At 46.0% G+C, this 23463-nt stretch overlaps 1 protein-coding gene and 1 long non-coding RNA gene across 4 annotated transcripts in view; one reads left to right on the forward strand and one right to left on the reverse strand.

Moving 5' to 3' along the window:
• On the reverse strand, window positions 1-23404 carry Lrrc52 (leucine rich repeat containing 52). Its single transcript, NM_001077434.1, has 2 exons — window positions 22438-23404; window positions 1-455 (listed from the first exon to the last, which is right to left on the reverse strand). The coding sequence occupies exons 1-2, from the start codon at window positions 23057-23059 to the stop codon at window positions 133-135; spliced, it is 945 nt and encodes a 314-aa protein (NP_001070902.1). The 5' UTR covers window positions 23060-23404; the 3' UTR covers window positions 1-132.
• LOC108352569 (uncharacterized) overlaps window positions 1-23463 on the forward strand; it is a 146723-nt gene that overhangs the window by 30265 nt on the left and 92995 nt on the right. The gene's annotated exons all lie outside the window — the stretch shown is intronic.

Raw genomic sequence — 23463 nt, forward strand, 5'->3', positions numbered from 1 at the left:
TGAAATGACCACCAAATATTTTATTTTACTAGAAGGCCTCAGTCTCCAAGACAGTGATGGTAAGATGGGAGGGCAAGAGAGAAAGCAGGGAGCCAGACCAGGGAAGGCACAGTCGGTGGTGCTCTCTGACAGCTAGATCAGTTCAGGGAACCGACGGACTGGGGCTAAGTGCGTGTTGCTTCGAAACATCTGGTTGGTGATCCTATTCCCAGTTTCATCCTCGGTATCGTCCCCGCTCGACTTCCGGAGGGCATTCTGGTACAGCACAGCACACACACCCGTGAGCCAGGCGGCCACGGTGCCTGCAGCGAAGATGCAGAAGCCGATGAGCAGTAAGAAGATGTAGTCCTGGTGGTCCAGGTGTGTGATGCACATGTACTGGAGTGGATTCCCCACCTTCGTGATGGGCCACCCTTTCAGCTCGGGGGGCTCCGTACACGTGGCATTCTGGGCATCTGTGAAGAGAAGCACAGCAGGCAGGGTGCTGAAACATCAGGATTCCCAGTGCCTAAGCCAAAGGGAATGGGCGTCCGGAGCTCACTGCTCAAAGTGTGGCCTTTGGGCTAACAGTGCTAGTGGCACGTAGACCTTGTTAGAAATGCAGAATCTCAGGCCCACACCAGGCTGACTGAGCCATGCGCTTGTAACAAGAGTCCCAGGGCATCTGGTGACGTGTTACAGTTAGAGACTGTTACAGTTACACGTGCTGTGCTTAGAACTACATCTTATACTCAGGCTTAGCTGCATTCAGACCATGATAATGGCCTTTGCTTCAGACCCTCTCTTAGGGAAAGGGACACCCCAACAGTGGGCAGGAGGTTGGAAACATAGCATGGAATGTTGGAACTAATGTACCACGCTTCGCCAGATTCCCAGTTCCCTCTTTCTCAACCTGTCTTTGCCCGTTCCTGGCCCTTCTCTGTCCTAGTGCCTGAGCTGACTCAGGGACCACTCTGTGGGTTAAATGCTACTTGTCTTCCTAAAAGGTGTACACTTAGATACCTTGGTTCCTAGCTGGTGGTACTATCGAGTGACTGGATCACAAGGGGACAACCTCCTGAAAGGACTCATGGGTCACCAATGACTTCACATCCAGGGGCTTTAGGAGGCGGGGCCTAGCTGGAGGCGGGGCCTAGCTGGAGGCGGGGCCTAGCTGGAGGAGGGGCCTAGCTGGAGGCAGGGCCTAGCTGGAGGCAGGGCCTAGTTGGAGGCGGGGCCTAGCTGGAGGAGGATGCCACTGAGGTGTGACTGTGAAGGTTCTGTCTTTTCCCTGGGTCCTTGCTCATGCTGTGCTCCCTGGCTACCACGGGTGAGCACCTTCGCTCCACGCTCTGCTCTCTGCACTGATGTTCTGTTTGACTGCAAACCCACAGCAAAGGGATCAAGCAGTTGCAGGCAGAAGCCTGTGAGGTCATGAGTCAGAGTAAATGTTTGTTCCTTTAAAGTTGTTTCTCTCCTTTATTTTGTCACATTGATGAAAAGCCAACTAACAGAGACCACTAATATCGTCCGAGAGAATCAGAAACCATTCACCTTCAGGAAGGGACAAGATTTCCCGGAAGTCTTCGTATGGATGTCTGGGAAGCTCAGCGTTAAGACTTTGCCAGTAGGTGAAGCAGTTCCACTTCTTAGCAATGGCGCTGGCACTCACCAGTGGGTCCTATGAGTGTCTTGATCGGTGGGTCCCCGTTAGCAGCTGATGCAGCTCCCTGGCTGCTTCCCTGGGTGCTGCCCCAGATCTAGCACAATGGGCTTCATTATAGAGCAGAAGGAAAAGGGGGCTCTTGAGCTATCCAATCCAAACCAGTTGCTAGTCACGGCAGACTTGGGCAGGCCACCTCATTTCCTCTCCACTTTCTCATTTACAGGCATAGAGCATGGTATGTATCCTCAGAGTAGTTAACAAGGTGAGAAGGCAGGTTACTGTGCCAGCTACGCACGGCACTTAGAGCACTACCGCAGCTGTGGTTTTCTAGCTCCGTGAGCTGCACCATGTTGATGTGTAAGCATTGGTGCCTAGGCAAACACCCAGCCCAGGATGAAGGAATAATTTGCAGCACAGAGTTAAAGCCAGGCTTTGCCCTGATCAATTAGTCATAGTTCTAACTATTGTTTTCTAAGCTTTTAGCGTACACATTTTATCTCATGTAATGCTTACCACCATCTTGATCTTTATAATATTTTCATCTTTATTTTATAAACAAGGAAATGGAGACTTAAGAAGTTTCATGATTTGAAGGTTCTAGATACCTCAAAGGACCTAGCCAGGAGACCAAAGACAGAAGACCAGGGCTGAGCTGTTCCGGGGAGTGAAGACATGGGAGCTACAACCAAAGGACATAACAGAGAAGCTCCTTTTAACTCCAGGGTAGGAACTGTGCAACAGTGTGGTGGCATCAATGTCCTTGGTGACAAGGACAATAAGGAAGGATGTTAGGCTAGGAAATCCTAACATAAGCCAGCGGTAGGAGAATTAGGGAGCAGAGTAGCAGGTAGGTTTGGGCTCCTGTAAAGAACAGTGGAAGGGGTGTGGTTCCTGCCCCTTACTTCTGTGTCAGTGTTCCAGTAGGAAAGTTACACCTCCAACATCATTGGGTAATCAATGGGCTGCTGCAGGAAAAGCCAGTGCAAAGACTGTGCCACGTGCCTTGTTTGCAGTGACTCTGAGAACAAGAGAGGGGGCCACTTCCCTCTAGATGGAATGTGGCCAGGTATCCCTGTGGGCCACCCTGCTCCAATGGACAGGGTTCCTGGACAGGAGAAGGGACACAAAAGGACACAAATCTAGTCATGCTTTGGCCCAAGGGAAGGCTTCCTCCGCTCTGCCTAAGAGTTCGAGAACGGCGCCAGGGAGAAACTGCTAAAGCTACTCCAGGATTGATCCAGACAGGTTTCCCAGGTCACCTGCTCAAACTGCCAGCGACATATCCAAAGAAAGACAGATTTGAGAAAGAAAAACGTGGGATTCTGAGGGTCGGAGCTGTGTCTAGGGGTTTATCTCATTCTATTTTTAAAAAGATTTGGCTTTCAAATTGGGGCTTGGGCGGCAGAGATGAGACTAAACATTAAACACACACTTCCCCGTTTGAGAGCATTAACTCTGAAAGGAGCAATTAGGCAGTGATTTTAATGCATTGTTAGGCTGCTGTGCGGGTGAGGGATGTGGGTGGCTGTCAGGAGGGAGGCCTGGGCTTCTCGGCAGCTTCCTTCTCTCCCCTTCCCCCATCACATCACTGTCAAGGCTGAGCTTCCCTCCCAGTCTCCCAGCTCTATACTTCTAGGTTCACCAGCTAGGGTCTGATTCATACACAAACGCCACACCGCCCCTGCAAGGCTTAACTTTTCCTACGTACACATTATCAAAGGCTCCTGTGATGGCTCCTGTGGACTTCAGAATGACACCCACAGCACCCGTCCTGGCTCCCAGCATCTGCCACCTTTTCTTTTCCTGTGGCAGCTCCCTTTCGCTCTAGTGCAGTGTCTAACACCTTGATCACCCTTGCCCTGGCCCTCACCTGTGACTGGCTGCATCACACGATTCACAGTCTAGTATCGACAGCCTCTTTCTTCAGTCTTTGCCCAACCCGGTTCTTCCCGTTCTGTACGAACCTTAAAAGTGCCTCTCTACTCTTCCGACACCTCTCCCTCACAGGTCAGAGGACATGTTCCCATCCCTTCACAGCCTTCTATCCACCTGCCCCAGCCCACCCTGTGTGTGATACCAAGACAACTGGACTCTAGTTCAGCTCTACTGGGGTTAGAAACATGTTCTGACATTTAGAAAAATTTTTGATAATTTGTATTATGGCCTAGCATCAGGCAAATTTTAGTAAATTTTCATTGTTCTGAAAAATACTTCTTTTATCTTTGTTTAGTATGTTGCTCTGTTTAAAGTCCTTTAGGTTGTGGTATTATACATATCTATACCTTTGCTGACTTTTGCTGACTTTTAAATTTAATTTTATTTCTGTGTGTGTGTTAGTATGTGCGTGTGAGTATATGTATATGTGTATATGTGTTAGTGTGTGTGTGTGTGTGTAAGTGTCAATGTTAGTGTGTGTGTGTGTGTGTGTGTGTGTGTGTGTTTATGAAGGCCAGAGGTTGATGTCTTCTCTTAATCTCCACCTTGTATATTTTGAGGCAGGGTCTCTCACTGACTCTCAAACTCACTGTCTTGGCTAGTCTGGGCTGCCAACGAGCCCCAGGGATCCACCTGTCCTATGTACGGCCTGTGTCTGGGATCCAATCTCAAGTCCTCATGATTGAGTAGTACGCACTTTAACTACCAAGTCAACCTACCAGCCTCCCATGCTGACTTCCTAATACATGAATTGAGATGGTCTCTCATTTTTTGTTAGTCTATTGGTTTTTTATTAGTTTCCGTGGGAAGGAATTTTACCTTTTCTAGGTACAGGTTAACCCAAAAATGCCACATCGAAGTCACCATTTCATACAGTTGTCGTGTTTTAACCTATGTTAAAAAGATGTATATAAAGTTACCACCGTTGCCTTTCGGTTATGGACCCACAGGTCTTAGTGCAGTGATGCCTGTTATAAAGACCGCCTTCTCCTAGTGTGGCTGGGCTGAATTCCTGTTGGCTAGTGTTTGCATTGCCCGTCTTTTCCCATTCCTTCAGTGTTAACCACTTTTCTATGTATAAGGTTTATTTTTGTGAGCAACTTAGAGCTGGGATTTTAACCCCCCATCCAAGCTAGCAAAACTTTCTGTTGTCAGTCCATTGACAGTTTATATCAAGTAACTCGTTACTTGGCTTTGTATTTATTTCTTATATTTTATGTCCTATTTCTTCACCTTTTTTGCCTTCTTGTTTATTATTTAAATTCATTTTCTTAGCTTGTTAGTGATCTATTATTATTATTATTGATTTTTCTTGTTTCTTTTCTATTGGATATTTTCTTTATTTATATTTCAAGTGTTATCCCCATTCCCGGTTTCCCTCCATCCCATCCCCCTCCACCTGCTTTTTTTTTTTTTTTTTTTTTGGTTCTTTTTTTCGGAGCTGGGGACTGAACCCAGGGCCTTGCGCTTCCTAGGCAAGCCCTCCACCTGCTTCTATGAGGATGTTACCCACCCACCCACCCACCCACTCTCTCCTGCCTCCCCACCCTGGCATTCCCCTACACTGGGACATTGAGTCTTCACAGGACCAAGGGCCTCTCCTTCCATTGCTGCCCAACAAGGCCATCCTCTGCTACATATGGGGCTGGAGCCATGTGTCCCTCCATGTGTACTCTTTAGTTGATGGTTTAGTCCCTGGGAGCTCTGAGGGGTCTGATTGTTGTTCTTCCTATGGGGTTGCAAACCCCCTCAATCACCTTAGTCCTTTCCCTAACTCCTTCATTGGGGACCCCATTCATAGTCCAATAGTTGGCTGCAAGCATCCACCTCTGTATTTATCATGCTCTGGCAGAGCCTCTCAGGAGGCAGCTATATCAGGCTCCTGTCAGCATGCACCTCTTGGCATCCTCAATAGTGATTGGGTTTCGTGACTGCATGTGGGATGGATTCCTGTGTGTGGCAGTCTCTGGATGGCCTTTCCCTCAGCCTCTGCTCCACACTTCATTTCCGAATTTCCTCCTGTGAGTATTTTGTTCACTCTAAGAAGTACTGAAGCATCCACACTTTTGTCTTTCTTGATATATTATTCTTTTAGTCTGAGTTGGTGTCTTCAGAGAATATATACCTACATACTGATGGTGGAATTTTTGATGTGTACCAGGTATAACATGAAGTATTAATAAAATTTAGCTGTAAAATCTATTCTGAACCAGCTTGAATGGTAGTTTTAAATATTGCGAGCCTAGGGAAGGTGTAAACTATATATCTAGTCTTCTCTCTTACATAGAGCAACCACCTGCTATGCTCTGACAAACTCCAAGGGGCGCCATTCACATTATATAGATGGTGTGCCTAGGCCCCCTAATATCCCTTCTTTTAATACTACTCCAATGGGCCCAGAACATCTGCCCCAGTTAAAACTCCTAGGCACAATTACAGATGTTATTAATGTTTAACTACTTGCAAATGGTTCCTAAGGAAACATAAACTTTCACCTTGTTTATTTCTGCACACAGCATTTTACTCATAGGCAGTAAACATGTCTCCCAGAAACAGGTGTATGCAGAAGCCAGGAGTCTCTGCAGCCTGTGCTTCAGAACTACGTATTAGTTGTAAAAAGCTTTGAGGCTTCCCTTTGAACTCCTTCTAAGAGGTCTGTGGAAAAGACCATGCTCCTTGGTAGGGGCCACATTCCAGATGTCCGGGTATTTGGTACAGAAGGAATCAGGCTCCACTCAGGCTTCTATGAGCACCCATCCCCTGTGTGCCCAGGGAACACAATGAACTATCTGGGCTCTAGTGGGTGGGGATCCTCAAAAGAGGGGGCAGGATACGAGGAGAGATGGAATTTGAGGATGTTCCTGCAGTGAGCTCTCCAGCAGTTCTTCCTCCCTTCCTCCTAGCATCTTTCTGCAGTATTTAGGATTCAGTTTAGGGCCCAGTGAATACCAGGTAACATTTATCACGGAGCAAGATCCCTAACCTCTTTAAAATTGTTGTTTGAAACAGAGACTCATTAGCTTTCCCAGGCTGTGAGCTTACTCTGTAGTCCAGGAAGCTTTGGATTTGGGGTCCTCCCACCACAACTTCCCAAGGAACTGGGATTATAGGTGAGCCTCATCAGGTCTAGCTCAAACTCCAGTTTTTGTTGGCTTACATGTTTTGCTAAGTACTTCTTAACCTGCTTAGCCACCACATCTTTGGCCTGTAGTTTAGAACAGGTTTTCTAGGTGGAATTTGAAGAAAATGAACCACTGTGATATCCTCCTGTACAATGGGTGAAACTCCAGAGATTCCTCCCTAGGAGGAATCTACACGGGCAACACAGCAGTCCACACCAAAGCCAACTGGACAGCAAGACCTTGCCGTGTCCTCATGAACTGTTCTACTCCCAACACGGGCTCTACCTTTGCCCATGGGGGGCTCCATTTCTTCATCACCCAGCTATCTCGCTGGGGTGCCCTAAGCTGGGGTCTACCAAACTACAGCCTGCTTCTTTTTATAGTTTTTTTCTTTGTCATAAAAATAACTCTGTGCTGGGGTTGGGGATTTAGCTCAGTGGTAGAGCGCTTGCCTAGCAAGCACAAGGCCCTGGGTTCGGTCCCCAGCTCCGAAAAAAAGAAAAAAAAAAAAAAACAAAACTCTGTGCTGGCTAGTTTTATATCAACTTGACACAAGATGGTGTCATTTTGGAACAATGTTGGTTGAGAAAATGACTGCACAAGAGTGTTCTGTGGGAAAACCTGTGGAACATCCTCATGGATAGCAAGCCGTTTATAAAATTTCAGTAGTGTAGGGTACCACTACTCACCGGAACACCAGGAAGAAACAAGGGGGTCTCCTTGCTCCCATCCCACCTGTTATTCAAGGCATAGGCAAACACCGTGTGTCCCCTTCACTGTTATATGTCCTGATTCCCAGTGTCTTACCACGTGCAGTGCTACCCAGGTCTGAGCCACCATCCTCCCCCCTTATCCCCCCCTCCTTGACAGTCTCTCCTACATACAGCAGTGGGAGCCAACTATCAATCACAAAGCATGTTACTTCTCTGCCAAGACCCCTTGCAGGCCCCCTTGTCACGGTAGAATAAAAGCAAACCCTTGTGTGGCTTATTTGCTGTGTGGTCTGGCTTCGGACCAGGCTGTTCTGGTCTGTTTCCTTGAATCCCTTCCCTTTCCCCTTGCTGCGGCCATTCTTTTCTTGCTTGTCAAGCGCCGTGGATCACAGTGTCTTTACCATTGCTCATTCCCCTGTCTAGAAAGCCCCATCCATCACCTCACTTCACATTCTCATGGCTTGTCTTCACTTTTTAACTCGGTTCTCCGCATAGAAGCCACTGGCTAGAGACCACCTGATCTGAAGTATGCGCCTGGGCACACTCTTCCGCTTGAAAGTACTTGTTGCTTAGTCTTCCTCTCATGTGACAATGTAGGCTCCACACAGTATGTCTCTTTCACAGTGGTCTGCCCAGTGCCTGCCCAGGCACTCAGAGTCTAGGCTGGGCTTCTCACACTTCACTGTCACTTGGGGTAATAATACCATACCTCACCTTGGCCAAAGGCTGGAGACCAGAAACTCTTGGCTAGTACAAGAAGATAAATTGAGACAGGCAAGGGTTTGCCTAACATGACTTTCATTCCAGTCTTGGTTGGCTGGTTGGTTCGTTGGTTTGGGACCAGTTTGAATAATTTTGTAATGTAGAATAGCCTGGAATGCACTGTGAGCCCAGACTAGCCTTAGACTCTGCAGTCCTCCTGCCTCAGACTTCTGAGGGCTAGAATTGCAAGTATAAACTACTACCTCAATCTTAGCTGTATTTTAATGAGATGTATCAGGTACATACCAGTTATTTTGTTATGTTGAGAGAAAGACCAGATTTTTCAGGATGGGATGAAAAGAGAGATCCTGGCCTTAGGGCCGGACAGTGCATTTGGTGCCTTTTACTTATTGTGATCAGTCTGAAAGAGTTCACATCCCTTCCTCAAGAGCTCTGCCACGTTACGGTGCCTGTACATGAAGACCATAGCAGAGCATTGCCTGCATCTCCTTGCTTCTGTCTGTGAACATCCACAGCCATCTCTTCTCTGTATGCTACCAGTACTCAGAGTCACCCCCAGGAAACCTGGCTCTGCATAGGAGGAGGCGACAGCGGTAATGAGCACTGTTTAGCACTTAGTACTGGGGTGCTGCGCTCTCCATGTGCATCATCATTTAACTTCTACAGCCACACAAGGGAATGGGGACCGCATTGTGGGAGGATGTCATTATGCAGGTGAAGGCAGGTACAAGATAGAACGAGGCCTATCATTGGACAAGAAGGAAGAATGGGCAGGAGAAAAGTTTGAGGGGAGAGGAGGAGACTGGAACGGAAGGAGACTGGGGAGAGGAAGCTGCGGAGAGAACATGGAGGCCGTTGTTAAGATTCCACTCTGTACCTTCACAGGTTGTTATGAACGTTCTTAGGGATGGATGTGTTATACACCCTTAGGGCTTTGTGTGTTTAGGTGGGCAATTATATCTTATCAATTGGTTGTAAATTAATTGTGTGGATATATTGTACATTGAACATTTAACACATAAATCTGGTTGTTGGGTTCCAGTCTGCTGAGTCATGATTTCACTGAGTATTGGGAGTGTGAACAGAGTTTGTGACAGGAAGCAGTGCTAGTCTATAGAATGCTTGGGGCTAGCATGGCGTGGGTCCGTGCTAGCATGGCCTGAGGAATGCTATGCCAGTCTCAGGCATGGTAACAACCGCCAAGGGGATGGTGTGTGAAAGCGGTAACAGAGAAACAGCTAGGGCGTGCGGATCCTTGGGAGTGTGAACTTGCATGAACCCCCACGATTGTCTTTTTGTATAATTTCACAGCAACACTACATCATTTTCCAGACAAGAAGACTGGGCTGCATGAAGAGTGTTTAAAATCCCAGCCAGGTAGTTTTTAAGTATTAAAAATCAGGCAGTTCAGGGTTGAGTATGTGGCTTGGTGGCAGCACGTTTGCCTCCTGTGCGTGAGGCCCTGAGTTCAATCCCCAGCACCACAGAATGACAGCAGCCACCAGAGCCGTCCCAGTCTCACAGCGTTTCAAGGGCAGAAGTTTTGTTCTCACTTGACGGCTTGGCAATGTCATAGAAAACCTCATGTGAAACTAGGGGGCCGGGCCAGGGGAGAGGAACAACATTTGAGATATAATAAATAAAATAATTAATAAAACAAAAAGAAAGTGGGATGGTTTGTATATGCTTGGTCCAGGGAGTGGCACTATTAGGAGGCATGGCCTTGTTGGAATAGGTGTGTTACTGTGGGCATGGGCTTAAGACCCTCACCCTAGCTGCCTGGAAGTCAGTATTCTGCTAGCTGCCTTCAGATGAAGATGTAGAACTCTCAGCTCCTCCTGCACCATGCCTGCCTGGATGCTGCCGTACTCCAGCCTTGGTGATAATGAACTGAACCTCTGAACCTGTAAGCCAGCCCCAATTAAAAGTTGTCTTTTATAAAACTTGCATTGGTCATGGTGTCTGTTCACAGCAGTGAAAGTCAGTCTTTGACCTTCATCTCATAGAAAGCGAGGTGTAGGTTCTCAAGGAGGGTCAGTGCTTTGGTTGCACTTGCCACATTTAGGCTTCCCTTCCTTTTCTTCTCCACAGCCTCAGGAGACAGAGAAGGGACCATTTGCCTGGCTCTAGAGACCATCTGCTCCCTCCTCATGGGGTTCCCTTCTTTAGTTGTTCTCCCCTGTCTCCCGAATATTTGCTCTTTCTTTCTGAATGAGCAGATTAACTAATGATTGAATCTATTTTTTTCCTTAGAAAGGCGCTCTTGTTTCTGCTCAGATTATCAATCACCCTGTATCCTTCATCCCACCACCAACTAGAAGGGAGGCTTCTAGAAGGGAGACAGATTATATACTTGTCTCTCTGCACCTTCCATGGCCCACCCCTGACTTGCATTCAGTCTCATCCCAGGGACCTGGTAGTTAAACATGATGGACAATGTTGGGTCTTCTGGGGTGCTGCAGTTTGGAGACTTTGTCTTCTTCAAATGTCCTTTCTGTCCTGCCCCCCAACCCCATGCTTCTTGAGTTATGTCCTTCTTTCAGTAACATGACATTCCTAAGAGCTTCTGTGCTTGGCCCTTAGAGTGCTTCATTCTAAACCTTCCCTTTGCTGCTCTTGTGTCATTTGAGTTCAGTGATCGCCAGAGACATTGATTCTCCACGTGAGTATTTGTGGTCTGTTGCCTATCCTGAGCTCACTAACTCCCATTGTCTCACAGGATCTATTGCTCAGCGACTCAAGGTTGGCCTAGTTATCCTTAGCTTTCTGGGCACCCCTTCTTCAAGAGCATTGGGAATACCAGGAACAGGAAATAGCAGGGCTTGCCTTCAGGTGGGAGGTACCCAAGCTGACCAGAACAGAGGGTGGACAGGGAAGGCTTTGGAAGATAAAGTCAGTGGGCTCCAGTCAGCTCTGGCTCCAGTGAGTCTCTCCCACCAAGCCTCTTCTCTGAAAAATATACACAAGGCATTACTGACCTTTCACCTAGTCTTACGTTTACAGCAGCTAATCATAATGCCATAAACCCTAAGTAGACTGTGCCATAGGCAAAGACCTGGGTGTGAGGTAACCTACATCCCAGGAGCTTCGAGAAGGTTAATCAGGCAAAACTAAGGGGGACTTTGGCAGCTGCACTTATATGGTATTGAGTAATCAAACTCAGATTCTCCTATCTACTCAACAAAGTAGTAAACTCCACCCTGAAATACCTGCTGTTTGTTTTGTTCTTGAGACAGGATCTCATTGTGTAGTCCTGACTGACCTGGAACTTGCAATGTAGACCAGCCTAGCCTTGAACTCATAGGAATGCTCTAGCCCCTTACCTGTCTCCCGAGTGCTGGGATGGTAAGTGCCTGGATAGTACTGCCTGGTTTTGAAATGTCACGCCTTTTAGTTTAAAAAAACTTGACTAGGCTGAGGAAAAAAATCTCATTCAACCCATGCTGTTATGGTAAAACCACTGACTGGTTATGTAAACAACTACTAGACTAGAATATAGTCTAATTAACAATCACCAGACTCCATCAAGGTCTAAGACTAGCAACACGTACAAGGTCAGAAATTATCAGTTCTGGCAGGCAATAAATGGCTGGCCCACAGTCAAGATTAGCAGCTAAGAGATGTACAGAGGGAAGTTTCTGGGTGGGGAGTATATGTCCGTCTCCCTGGTTAGACCATAAGAACATGCAGTGTGTCACCCGTAATTAACTTGACCTCTCTGATATGCTCAGCTAATTAATTGATCTCAACAGAAGTCAGCCTGGTCTTTGTCCGGTTTCTGTCATCCTATAATCACTGCCCCCTGACTTGCAGCTCAGTGGCTGCCTACTCAGGTGCCCCTATTGACTATAGGTGCTTCCTGACTACTTCATTCCTGTAATAAAATCCTAGCTCTAGGAGTTCCCTTTGCGCCTCCTTAATTCCTCGAGTCTGTTAACACAGTTCACTTTTGCTTTGCTTATCTCCTTGAGAGTTCACATTTAACCATGGTGAATGCGAGACAACAAACTACTGAGAATCACGGTCTCAGGTTTGCTTGTAGTGACCATCGAGTGCCTGGCACCTTCAATTCCCCGGTCACACCTATCTGGACCAAAAATTACCATTGTGCTGAAAATAAATGCATCACCACCATGATGTGCTGTCTCATCTAAGGGCTAAAACAATGGGGCCAATTGATTCTGGACTGAATCTTGCCAACTGTGAGCCAGCAGCCATGTTCTCCTGATAAGTCAGAAATGTCAGATATTTTGTTATAGTGATGGGAAGATGACCAGGCAAGTGTTTAGCTCAATGAATTTCTTACAATTGTCTAAGCTAAACATTGGAAGTTACTCCTCACTTCCCCCTTCCTTTTTACTTTTCCAATATCATTCACTCATTTAATGAGACTTTCTCTTTGTCAGACCTTGTGCTACTTTCTAAAGATGCAGAAGGCTATCATAGAGCTCCCAGGATATTAAGAGGTTAAATTAATATAAATTTATCACATACAATTTAGCCTGACAGAAGTGTAAGAAGCCAGGAGCAGACCAGTTCAGTCCGAGGTCCTGTTTCTATCTTCCAAGTTCTCCTGTCCTACTTCTCCACATCTCCATCCTCACCGCTGCCATTGGCCTCTGCTCTCTGCCTCCTGGTTGTCGCAGGAGCTTAATTCCTAACTCTGTCTCCAGACTCGTCTACTTTCCAGGGCTTCATATGATATGCATCGTCTTAGGATTTCCATTGCTCTGAAGAGACACCATGACCAAGACAACTCTTATAAGGGACAATAGTTAATTGGGGCTGGCTTACAAGTTCTGAGATTCAGTCCACTATCATCATGGAGGGAAGCTTGGCAACATCCAGGCAGGCATGGTTCTGGAGGGACTGAGAGTTCTACATCTTATTCCAAAGGCAAACAGAAGACTGTCTCACATGAGACTAGGAGGAGGATCTCAAAGGCCACCCCGGCAGTGACACACTTCTTTCAACAAGGCCACACCTTCTAATAGTACCACTTCCTTGGCCAAGCATATTCAAACCACCACACACAGCATGGTCCTTAGATAGTTATTCAGGGTCCTTTAGGGATGAACCTTTGTCTCATTTTCTAGTTGCATCCATCATCCTGTATTCTGCCAGCATCAGGCGTTCCTTGGGTCGAGACGGGTAAACTCGGGCTGTCTGTTCTGGTCAGCCTTTTATTACCACCTTCCAGAAGCCTGAGCTTGCTAGGTGGTTTGAGAAGTCATGTGGAGAACTATCATTAGACGACTTACCCTCAGGAATCCCATTTGGATTGAGTAAGGGAACCTATTAGAATCACCTGGCTGGCCATTCTTTTTTGGGGGTGTTTTAGTCATTTCCATTTATGATCCATCATTGTCCTCAGAAAGATGATCTTCTAGCACCAAGGCCAGGGGATGTTTTTATAAGATGGTCAGGCTGGCAGAGCAGTTGACGATGTTTGAACCATCTGCTGTACAGAAATTCTCATTTTCTCTCAGCTCCTCTCCCCACCTCTGCCTGCCTCTAGTCTTTATTTCAATTTCTCTGATGGAGGAGCTTGGAGCTGGGTTAACATTTATAATGAAGTAGTGCAAGACCTGAATTCATTCTGGAAATCTAAGTTTTGGCTCAGCTGAGGCTGACTTTGTACTTGGTGTGTTGAAATGGGGCCACGATCCTATTATAGCTGCCTGGATACAGGATGACGTAGCCACGGAGTGCAACTAAGATATTCTCTGTTCAAAATGCCCTCACAAGGACTTGGACCTGAAGCAGCACATGATCCAAACCATCTGTTCCCTGCAGATGTCCCTCGGTTGCCTTGTGTACCCACCTCTGTGTCACCCTTGCCCAGATTCCTCCTTGACTTTTGGGCCCCAACACTAGGTTCAATTAGAACTGCCTAAGGACTACAACTTAAGAGTTGACACGGGCTGGAGAGGTGGCTCAGTGGTTAAGAGCACCGACTGCTCTTCCACAGGTCCTGAGTTCAAATCCCAGCAACCACATGGTGGCTCACAACCATCTGTAATGAGATCTGATGCCGTCTTCTGGTGTGTGTGAAGACAGCTACAGTGTGCTCACATACATTAAATAAATAAATCTTAAAAAAAAAAAAAGAGTTGACACAAGGGGACCTAAAACTGCCTCATTCCTATCTCTGTTAGCCACTTTCTGAATTCTTGATTTCTGATTGTTTCCAGTCAAACTGCAAATACCCCATGAGGGAGACATTTCAAAACATTATTATCCATTAGCATCTCAGTGCGAATTAACTTGTTTTTCGGCATGAACATCCATAGAAGCTCTAGAACACAGGATGTTGCCATAGGCTGTCTGAGAAGTGGCCTGTCAATGACTCAGAATCTCAGGGAGTGGGATTTTAGTACACATTAGAGTTTAAGGGCCTCTGCTTGGGGTGTCAGGCCTCAGAGGAAAGACTGAGGCCCTGTACCTTGTGGTAGAAAAGTTGATGGAGCTTAACCAGAGGCTTCCTGCTTCTTCCTTTCTCTTCCTCACTGTGGTTGTAGCCATCTGTACTAGGAATACCTCCATCTCTCTTTTACCCACTATGCACTTGTTTACTTGAGATTCTATCTGTTGAGCACCGTCTCCTCTTCTATCATGGATGTGGTCTTAGGGTTTTACTGCTGTGAACAGATACCATGACCAAGGCAACTCTTATAAGGACAACATTTAATTGGGGCTGGCTTACAAGTTCAGAGGTTCAGTCCATTATCATCAAGATGGGAACATGGCAACACCCAGGCAGGCATGGTGCAGGAGGAGCTGAGAGTTCTACATCTTCATCTGAAGGCTGATAGCAGAATACTGGCTTCCAGGCAGCTAGGATGAAGGTCTTAAAGCCCACACCCACAGTGACACACCTACTCCAATAGGGCCACACCTTCTAATAGTGCCACTCCCTGGGCTGAGCATACACAAGTCACCACAGATGTCTTATCTTTCTATTTAGATCTGAAGCCTTTGAGTTAAAAGAATCTTTGAGAATTTCGTGTTCTGTTATCCTACTTTAAAAAGCAAGAAAAGTGGGGCTGGAGAGATGGCTCAGAGGTTAAGGGCACTGTCTGTTCTTCCAGAGGTCCTGAGTTCAATTCCTAGCAACCTCATGGTGGCTCATAACTATCTATAATGAGATCTGGTGCCCTCTTCTGGCTTACAGGCATACATGCAGACAGAAAGCTGTACACATAAAAAAAAATCTTAAAACAAACAAACACAAGCAGAAAAACCAAGAAAAGTGAGACTGGAAGTGAGGAGATAGCTCTCTCAAAGTTACTCAGTGAGGTTGCTACAGCCAGAGTAGGGCTGTCTGACTTCCCAGTCTACTTTATATCTCTTCTATCCCTGGCTGCCTTTAGTAGACAGGAATTGGAACTTCTCTGTGTTACAACTGTCTTCACATATTTTCACACAGAAGAATATAAGTGTTTTAGAGTCAAATTGGCTGATGTGCCCAATAACAAGAAAATGGAGAAAAATGGAGAGGAACCTTGGCCTTGGACGTCGGTATATATCCATGCTGGGCCGGACCCAGTAGTCACTTACCTGTGAAGACACTTGCTATAGTTTGGGTAGGAAATGTTTCCCCAAAACTCATTCTGAAGGCTTGATCACCAATGCAGTGTTCAGAAGTGGATCCTTTGGGAACCGATTGAATCGTGGGTGGGGCACTCTGACCCAACCAATGGGTTAATCCACTGATGAATTCATAATTTGAGGCTATTCTTGGGAGGCGGTTGAAACTGAAAAGTGGGGTGTCATCATAGGAAGTAGGTCACTTCCTCCCTTATCTCTCTGCTCTAAACCTAGAAACCATGGAGACAGCCAACTGTGGACTTAGATCTTTGAAACATGAGCCCAAGCAATCTTTTTCTCCTGTATGTTATTGTCTCAGGTATCTTATGGAAGCAAAGCAAAACAAAACAGAAACTCCAAACCAAAATCAAATACCAACCAATCAACTAACCAACCAACCAAACCAATAACCCCCTCTAACACAGAGTAACACAATGACAGATTCTGCTTAAGGCTCCTGTGTTAAATGGCTTGTCCAGCATTATGAGAGCCACTATCCCGTGTGACTATTTAAATAGGCCAAAATAAGTACAGAAATGCAGTTCAGTGGTACTCCAAATTTCAAGAGCTCAATAGCCACATACAACTAATGTCTTCTATATTGGCTGTCACATCTAAGGTGTTCACGGTGCTACAGAAGCATCTGCTGGCTGCCTTGGACCAGACTTTGGGGGTTAAGGGCAAGTCAGTAACCCCCTTTGGGGGTTAAGGGCAAACAGGAGTTAGGGTTCAGTGACTTTTGGAGAGCATCCTAGAAATATTTCACACTGTCTCACTAGGGAAAATAAATATTCTGGGAAGAATTCAGTAGCCACTCTCACCTTCAAATATCACTAATGACTGGAAAATCACAGCTTCGGCCAGGAATTAGTTCACCTACTTGCTGACCTGGGCTAAAAAGAAAACAGAGTGTGTGCACCTGTTTTAACCCTGTACTCATCAGGGCTCAGCGGGGCACCCAGCGTCTGGAATATCATGATATACTTCCGTTTCTGCTATCCTCCATGTTTAAAAAGCGAACTGTGTCGGACTGAATATTTTCATGCATCTGGTTAGAGTGTCATTTTAGGATTTTGTTTAATGCTTTTGATAATAGTGCCAAGCATCTTGTTAATTTGGGAGAGCTTCAATATTCCTGTTTTGGATAACATTATGATGAATTGAGGTGAACAGAACAATTTCAGTTTCCTGTAAGCCTCCCTTTCGGTGGGGCATGGGGGGGGGTCCCTTGAGTTCAGGATGAGGAGGAGAAGAACATACCCTCATGCCTTTTCTTGAGTCCCCTCCATTTCCTTGCAGGAACTCTTCTTCCTTCAAGGTTTTCTGCTGTTGCAGAATTCATTTTAGCTAATTAGAGAGACCAATAATTCACCCCTCCCTCTGAGCCGATAATGGCGTGGGGATACTTATTCTCCTCAGGAAGTTCGTATTCTGGCAGGGACCTTTCCAAGGTCATGGCATCGGGGGTGTGAATATCCTATGTCTAATTTCAGCTCTGTGGTAGGCAGTAGCTGGTGAGAGATGGAGTAAAAGCTTTGCTCAGCGCTTGCGAATCACAAGGCTATGCCGCCGCCCCTCTGTCGGGCGGCCTTTCTTGCCTTCTCACCTAGAAAACTGTACATCCACACCTGCCTCTGGAAAGGGCATTTTCTTTGGGTTGGACTTTAAGACCCAGACCCAGTGATACATGAACAGCTACCTTGGTGTTGCTGATCCAGCCCCGAGTCTCATAACTCACGGAGACGTAACCAAGTCTTGATTTTTGGCGTTCATTTCCGCTTTTCAGGGTCAGGAACTCTGTGTTCTCATTTTATCCAACTCCTTCCAGGGATCCCCTCATCTCTTTCCTCATAGACCAAAGTACAAAGTTGAAATGATCTCCTTTACAAATTCTATGCACACCATGTCTGTACCTCTGGAGTCCTCCTGTTTCCCAGACAGTGTTCTGTGTGTGAGCCTTCCTGAAGCCCACCTCCTCTTCAGGGAACGGCTATAGTTCTACATTTCTCTTACATCAGCCAACCACTTGTTTACAGAATGCTTATGGAGTGTCGAGCTCAATGTTAACAGCAGTTCATAAATGTTCTTGTTTCATCATTATGACAGCCCTATGTAGGTTGGGATCTATTATTATCCACATCTCAAAGATGAAGAAATCAAAGTTCAGAGAGGTTAGATGACTTATCTGATATCCTATAGATAGTAAGTGGCAGGCTAGGATCATAACGTGTCTATTTCTCTGAGAACCTGAGCTTTCCAGCTCCGGGCTCTGCTGTCTGCATGGTGGCTGTGCCATCACTAAGAGCCAAGGCTGATGTCTAGGCAGACACTGGCTCCAGTTTTGTTTAGCTCTGCTGTACCATAGACCTGGGGGCACATGACAATAGTGCTGGTCTCCTAGTGGCGTGCGAATCTCTGTAGACAGTCTCAGAGCCTGGGGTAGCTATACCCATGGGCAATTGTTTGGCAAGGGAGTCACTCAAAATACATTTGAGGGGATGAAGAGATGAGCTCAATGGTGGCATAGAAATCTGCTGCTTCACTGATGTTTTTTAAAATTTTTTTTTCATTTTATGTGTATGAGTGGGTGGTTTGCCTGTGTATATTGTACCACATACACGCAGTGCCTGTTGAGATCAAAAGAGGGTGCCGGATCCTGTGGAGATGGAGTTATAGACAGTGGTACAGGGAACTAGAAAACTGGACCCAGGTCCTCTGCAAGGACAAATGCTCTTACCTACCAAGCCATCTTTCCAGCCACTCACTTCTCATTTCATAAGGAACATAGAGATCGACATTGCACCTCCATACTGCCCTTAATGCTGCACTACAGGGACCCCACTAGTACCTCCTCACCTATGTACAAACTGGTTATGTCATTGATCTCTTCCTATATCCCAAACTGTGGCTATCTGGGGAGAGAAGTGTGAGTTCCATTCTAGAACATTTCAGGTTCACCATTTTGACAGCAAATGTGATATAAGTAGGAGAGTTTGTAATTGAGAGTTCGCCAAGGCAGTTAAGAGCACTGACTGCTCTTCCAGAGGTCCTGAGTTCAATTCCCAGCACCACATGGTGGCTCACAACCATCTGTAATGAGATCTGGTGCCCTCTTCTGGCCTGCAGCCACATATGCAGGCAGAATGCTGTATATAAAATAAATAAATCTTTAAAAAAAAAAAAGGGTTGGGGATTTAGCTCAGTGGTAGAGTGCTCGCCTAGCAAGCACAAGGCCCTGGGTTCAGTCCCCAGCTCTGAAAAAAAAAAAAAAGTTCACCAAGAATGTTAGTGTATAAGCTAAGTATGTCTACCATGAAGAAGAATTATAGGAGAGTCAATTGAAATCCTGCTTCCTTTGCATTAGAGCCTAGCTAAAGGGTGAAGTATATAATGAATTTTACTGTGTGTTCAATTTGGTGTATGTTTCTGTGCATGAGTGGATACATGTGCATTCATACATGTATGCATGTAATGTAGATGTAATTATAGGCATATATATGTATATATACATATATATATTGCTATACCTAACTTCGTGTTTGTTCATGTGCTTTTTATGTGTTTGCATGCATGGATGTTCATGAGTTTGTGTGTGTGCATGTGGGAAAGGAAGGAGGAGGAGGAAGGAGAGGAAGAAGAGGAAGGTAAGGAGAAGGGAGAGAACGAATATGAGATTGAATGAGACCCAAAGAGGAGCAACACTAGAATAGATTTCTCCTTTTGGAGTTTGGGTAGATTATGAGAAATCTGAGCAAGTGACAGAGTATTACAATTACATTTTGATAGTGTCAGTTAACCAAAGTAAATGATCTTTTATGAGCGCTAAGTAGTTGGCAGCTAAGAAATAAAACTACTTTAGTTATATTTAACTAACCTGATACAAGATGATAGTTATATGATTTTCAGATTTAAAAGATAATAATACAGTCTCATAAAGACCTTGCTATAGTTTAGGTCTAAAATGTTTCCTAAAGGTCCATGGAAAATGTTAAAGGTTAGGTCCCCATTCCATGCAGCTATCAGTAGATTGAGGAACCTTTAAGAAGAAGGGACAAGGGGTTGGGGATTTAGCTCAGTGGTAGAGCGCTTGCCTAGCAAGCGCAAGGTCCTGGGTTCGGTCCCCAGCTCCGGAAAAAAAAAAAAAAAAAAGAAGAAGAAGGGACAAGGAACTAGTTGGCTACATGCCCTTGAGGGGATGTTGGGACCGCAGTCCCTTCAGTAGCATCTTCTGCTATAGGTTCTCATTGCTTTGCTTCAGTTCTAAGAGCAGATCATGGAACCTTCAAAACTCCGAGCCAAAATGACTGCATTTTCTCAAGTATTTTGCCAACCTGCCCTAAACTGAGTAGCTCAGACCTCAATTTGAAATTGATTTTCTTTACATGTATTAGTGGTGTGATTTTCGTCAAGTCAGCTTACATTGAGACATGTGAGAATAAACCCACAGAGATTTGTCTGGCCATGGCTTTTCGTGTTTTCTGAGATACCAGCAGTGAACAGGAGCAGTGGGATCATACTTCTCCCAGGAGCAGTCTATAAGGCTCCTCTGGGCCTCTGGAAGCAGGAGACAAGCTGATCAGCAGTTGTGGGTCCCACTGGCCAGTGGAGGGAAACAGTGTCTCCTTTTATCTATGAGGAGTTTCTGAACTTGACAAGGTAGTTATGCCTTCTTCTGTCTTTGAAAACATGCAGTGAAAAAGACCTGCTTTATAATCTTGTTCAATTATGGGTAGAATTGAAAGAGTCAAGGAGTCCAAAGGAGTCAGCCTGAATATTCTGAGAAGACACAACTATAAAAGCAGAAATTTGATGAAGGAAAATTGCATGAAAGCTCGGTGAATAGCATGGTAGGCTTAGGAGCCAGAATAGAAGGTAAATTGCCATGGTGTAGTCAGGTTGGGTCGGAGGTTGCCCTGGCAACCTGGTGGCCACTGCTCAAGGGAGATGTGTATGTGAAGCTGGATCATACAAGACCAGCACAAGGTTGGGCCTGTTCACATTCTAAGGTCTTAGCCCTTCCTAAGGAGCTTTTGTCAGTTAATGGTTACTGAGGAAGGGGGAGACATTTTCTTCAGTGATGTACCCAATGCTAAGTTGCCCGTGTTTCTATATATAACACCTTGCCTATGTTCATGTAAACAACTCTGATTAAACTCATTGTTTTATCTCTCTCTCTCTCTCTCTCTCTCTCTCTCTCTCTCTCTCTCTTTCACACACACACACTCACACACACTCATTACATGAAAGAAGGGAAACTAGTGGGAAAGGAGTGGGCATGTGATAAGAGACAATGGGGGAGTGAACATAACATAGATAAATAAATGCTAATTAAACACATCTGAGCACTAAAATGTGTGTGTATGTATGCATGTATGTATGTATGCATGTATGTATGTATGTGGGGATGGGAAGGAAAAGGTGATGTCTTTGCACCAGGTACAATGTGAACTGACAGGAATAATCGCATTTAGGAACTATATTCAATGCAGGGCAGTTGACCCTCTGGTAGAGAACTCTGCAGAAACCATAGTCTGGCTCTTAGAGAAGTTGGTAAGGAAGCTACTTAAGACTTCTGCTCCTGTCTTCAGTCTTAGTGCTACTGAGATTTCTGACAAAGTTACAGTTTCTTTTTTGTTATTCTAACAATTTAGGATGAGATATTCGGCAGTTGCCCAGGGCACAAAAGTTAAGGAAGTACTTACTCCCAGTGCTTAGTCTCAGTGCCTCCTTAAATCTGGTCTGGAAATCCCAGTTTCCTTCACTCTAGAGTACTTCCTGCCTGGAAGACCTTTTAAGACATGGCCACCCGGAGCTCCAGAGGGCTGATGACTCTCTCCACCAGCTCTGCGGTGCCATTCTTGGCTAGGAATGGCCATGTGAGAGGGACAATACCAGTGGCCCCAGGCTCTCTGAAAGGTGCCTCATTTCTCTGAAGCTCTGACTTACCTGGGGTTGGAGATACAGCAGAGTCCCTGGGATGAGGATGTGAGACCTTGGGATGCTAAAGGAGCCATGGCAGAGAGGGTTGGTTCCCAGGTAGCACCTAGCTTGGAACTCTCCCAGGTAAGGCTATAACATCGGACTCTCCCAGGCTCACACTCCCCTGTGAGGTCAGCATTCGGAAACAAGTCTATCCAAGGCTTTCCTTCTCTCCTCTGTCTTTTGCTGTCCCTGGAGTTCTCTGCCTCTCTCCGCCCTGTGGAACTTTCCCTGAGTCCTGTTGGATTCTCCCTCACCTATGATGGGCTGAATTTATTTTAGACCCTGGAAAAATTCAGTCACAGCATTAATCAGATGAACACACTTTACCCAGGGAGCTCAGTGCCCCTGAATGACTTGGTTACTTTTCAATTACAGTTCACTTTTGGGATCATTTCATACACATTTTGTTGGCTACAATTCTGCAAATTATGTAAGATGTACCAGGTTTGTGGATGGGACACAGGTGCAGAGAAATGGGATGTTTCTAAAGGCACACAGTGGTAGGTGACACGTTTGAACTCTGAATTCTCATTCTAGAACTTATACTATTAAGCATTATTGACTCTCCAGTCAACCCAAGGAGGGGCCGGGCCAAGCAATAACAGTACTTTTTAATCATCTTCACCCAGTTCTCCCTCCCATCCCGACCATCTTTTGAACACCCCTCTTGGAAACCGATTCCTTCCATGTCATCACCCCCTCTCCCCACTACCAACCAAGCCCTTACCTGGGTGGTCCATATGGGACACTAACAAGTGGATGGTGAAGTCCAAGAAGGAGCAGTTGCACTTCCACGGGTTTCCACTTAGGTACAGGGTCTGGAGCACCACCAGGTGGTGGAAGCCAGTATGGTCGATGATCTGCATTCCGGTGTTTCTGAGGTCCAGGTACCTCAAAGAGGTGGTGTTGGCAAAGATGTATTTGTCAAGATAGAGGAGGTGAGGGTTGTTTGAAATGTTCAGCCGCACCAGGTTGGTGAGAATGGAGAAACTGAATGGGGAAATGGAAGTTAGGTTGTTGGAGCTGAGGTCAAGGTAGAGGAGTTTGAAGATCCCGATGAACGTGTAATCCATCACCTCTCGAATCCGGTTGTTCTGACAGTCCAAGTAAACGAGGTCACTGAGGAATCCTAGCTGGAGAGCTGGTAAGCTAGTGATTTTGTTATTGTTCAGGTATAGCCTCCGGGTGTTGAGAGGAATGTCAGTTGGGTATTCCGTTAGCTGCAAATCCGTGCAGGCTACTTCTTGGTCTTGACACAGACAGTTGTTGGGACACTTGGACCCTGATACCAGCCCCATTCCAAGAGAAAAGAGTAACAACTTGGGGCTAGGGCCTGAAGCAAGGGACATAGTAAGAAGCCACAGTTCCCCTCCTTCTACCTTCCTGAGGGCGGGTGCAAGCTGTCCTTCGGATCTGAAGGCTGCCGAGGGGTGGGGCAGGGCAGGGGATGGGTGCTGGAAAAAACTGTAACACTCTAGCTTTGTGCAAAGCAATTTTCCATTACAGGAGAACTGAACAGAAGTTGAAACACGAGGCCCAGTGCCCTGCTGCCGGCTTGGTGGCTCTGCTGCTAGCTCAGTCCGGAGTGCTGTTGGAAGTTTGCCCACTTGGCAGCTTTGAAAGGTCTCACCCTTTCCCTGCCTTTGTAAGTGAAGGGGAGCCAGGGGAGAACCGCCTGACAATGAGGTTGCCAGTTGACACTTTTGTGATGTCAGCAGCCTCGGGAGACTCTGGGACAGAGGCTTCTCACCTC

Source organism: Rattus norvegicus, chromosome 13 (genome assembly GCF_021556685.1).
Source record: "Rattus norvegicus strain SHRSP/BbbUtx chromosome 13, alternate assembly SHRSP_T2T, whole genome shotgun sequence".
NCBI classification, from domain to species: domain Eukaryota; kingdom Metazoa; phylum Chordata; class Mammalia; order Rodentia; family Muridae; genus Rattus; species Rattus norvegicus.

Coding starts and splice junctions, on each gene's coding strand:
- Lrrc52 (NM_001077434.1), bottom strand. CDS start 23,059: ATGTCCCTTGCTTCAGGCCCTAGCCCCAAGTTGTTACTCTTTTCTCTT. Junction 456..22,437: donor GTCCCATATGGACCACCCAG/GTAAGGGCTTGG, acceptor TTCTCTTCACAG/ATGCCCAGAATGCCACGTGT.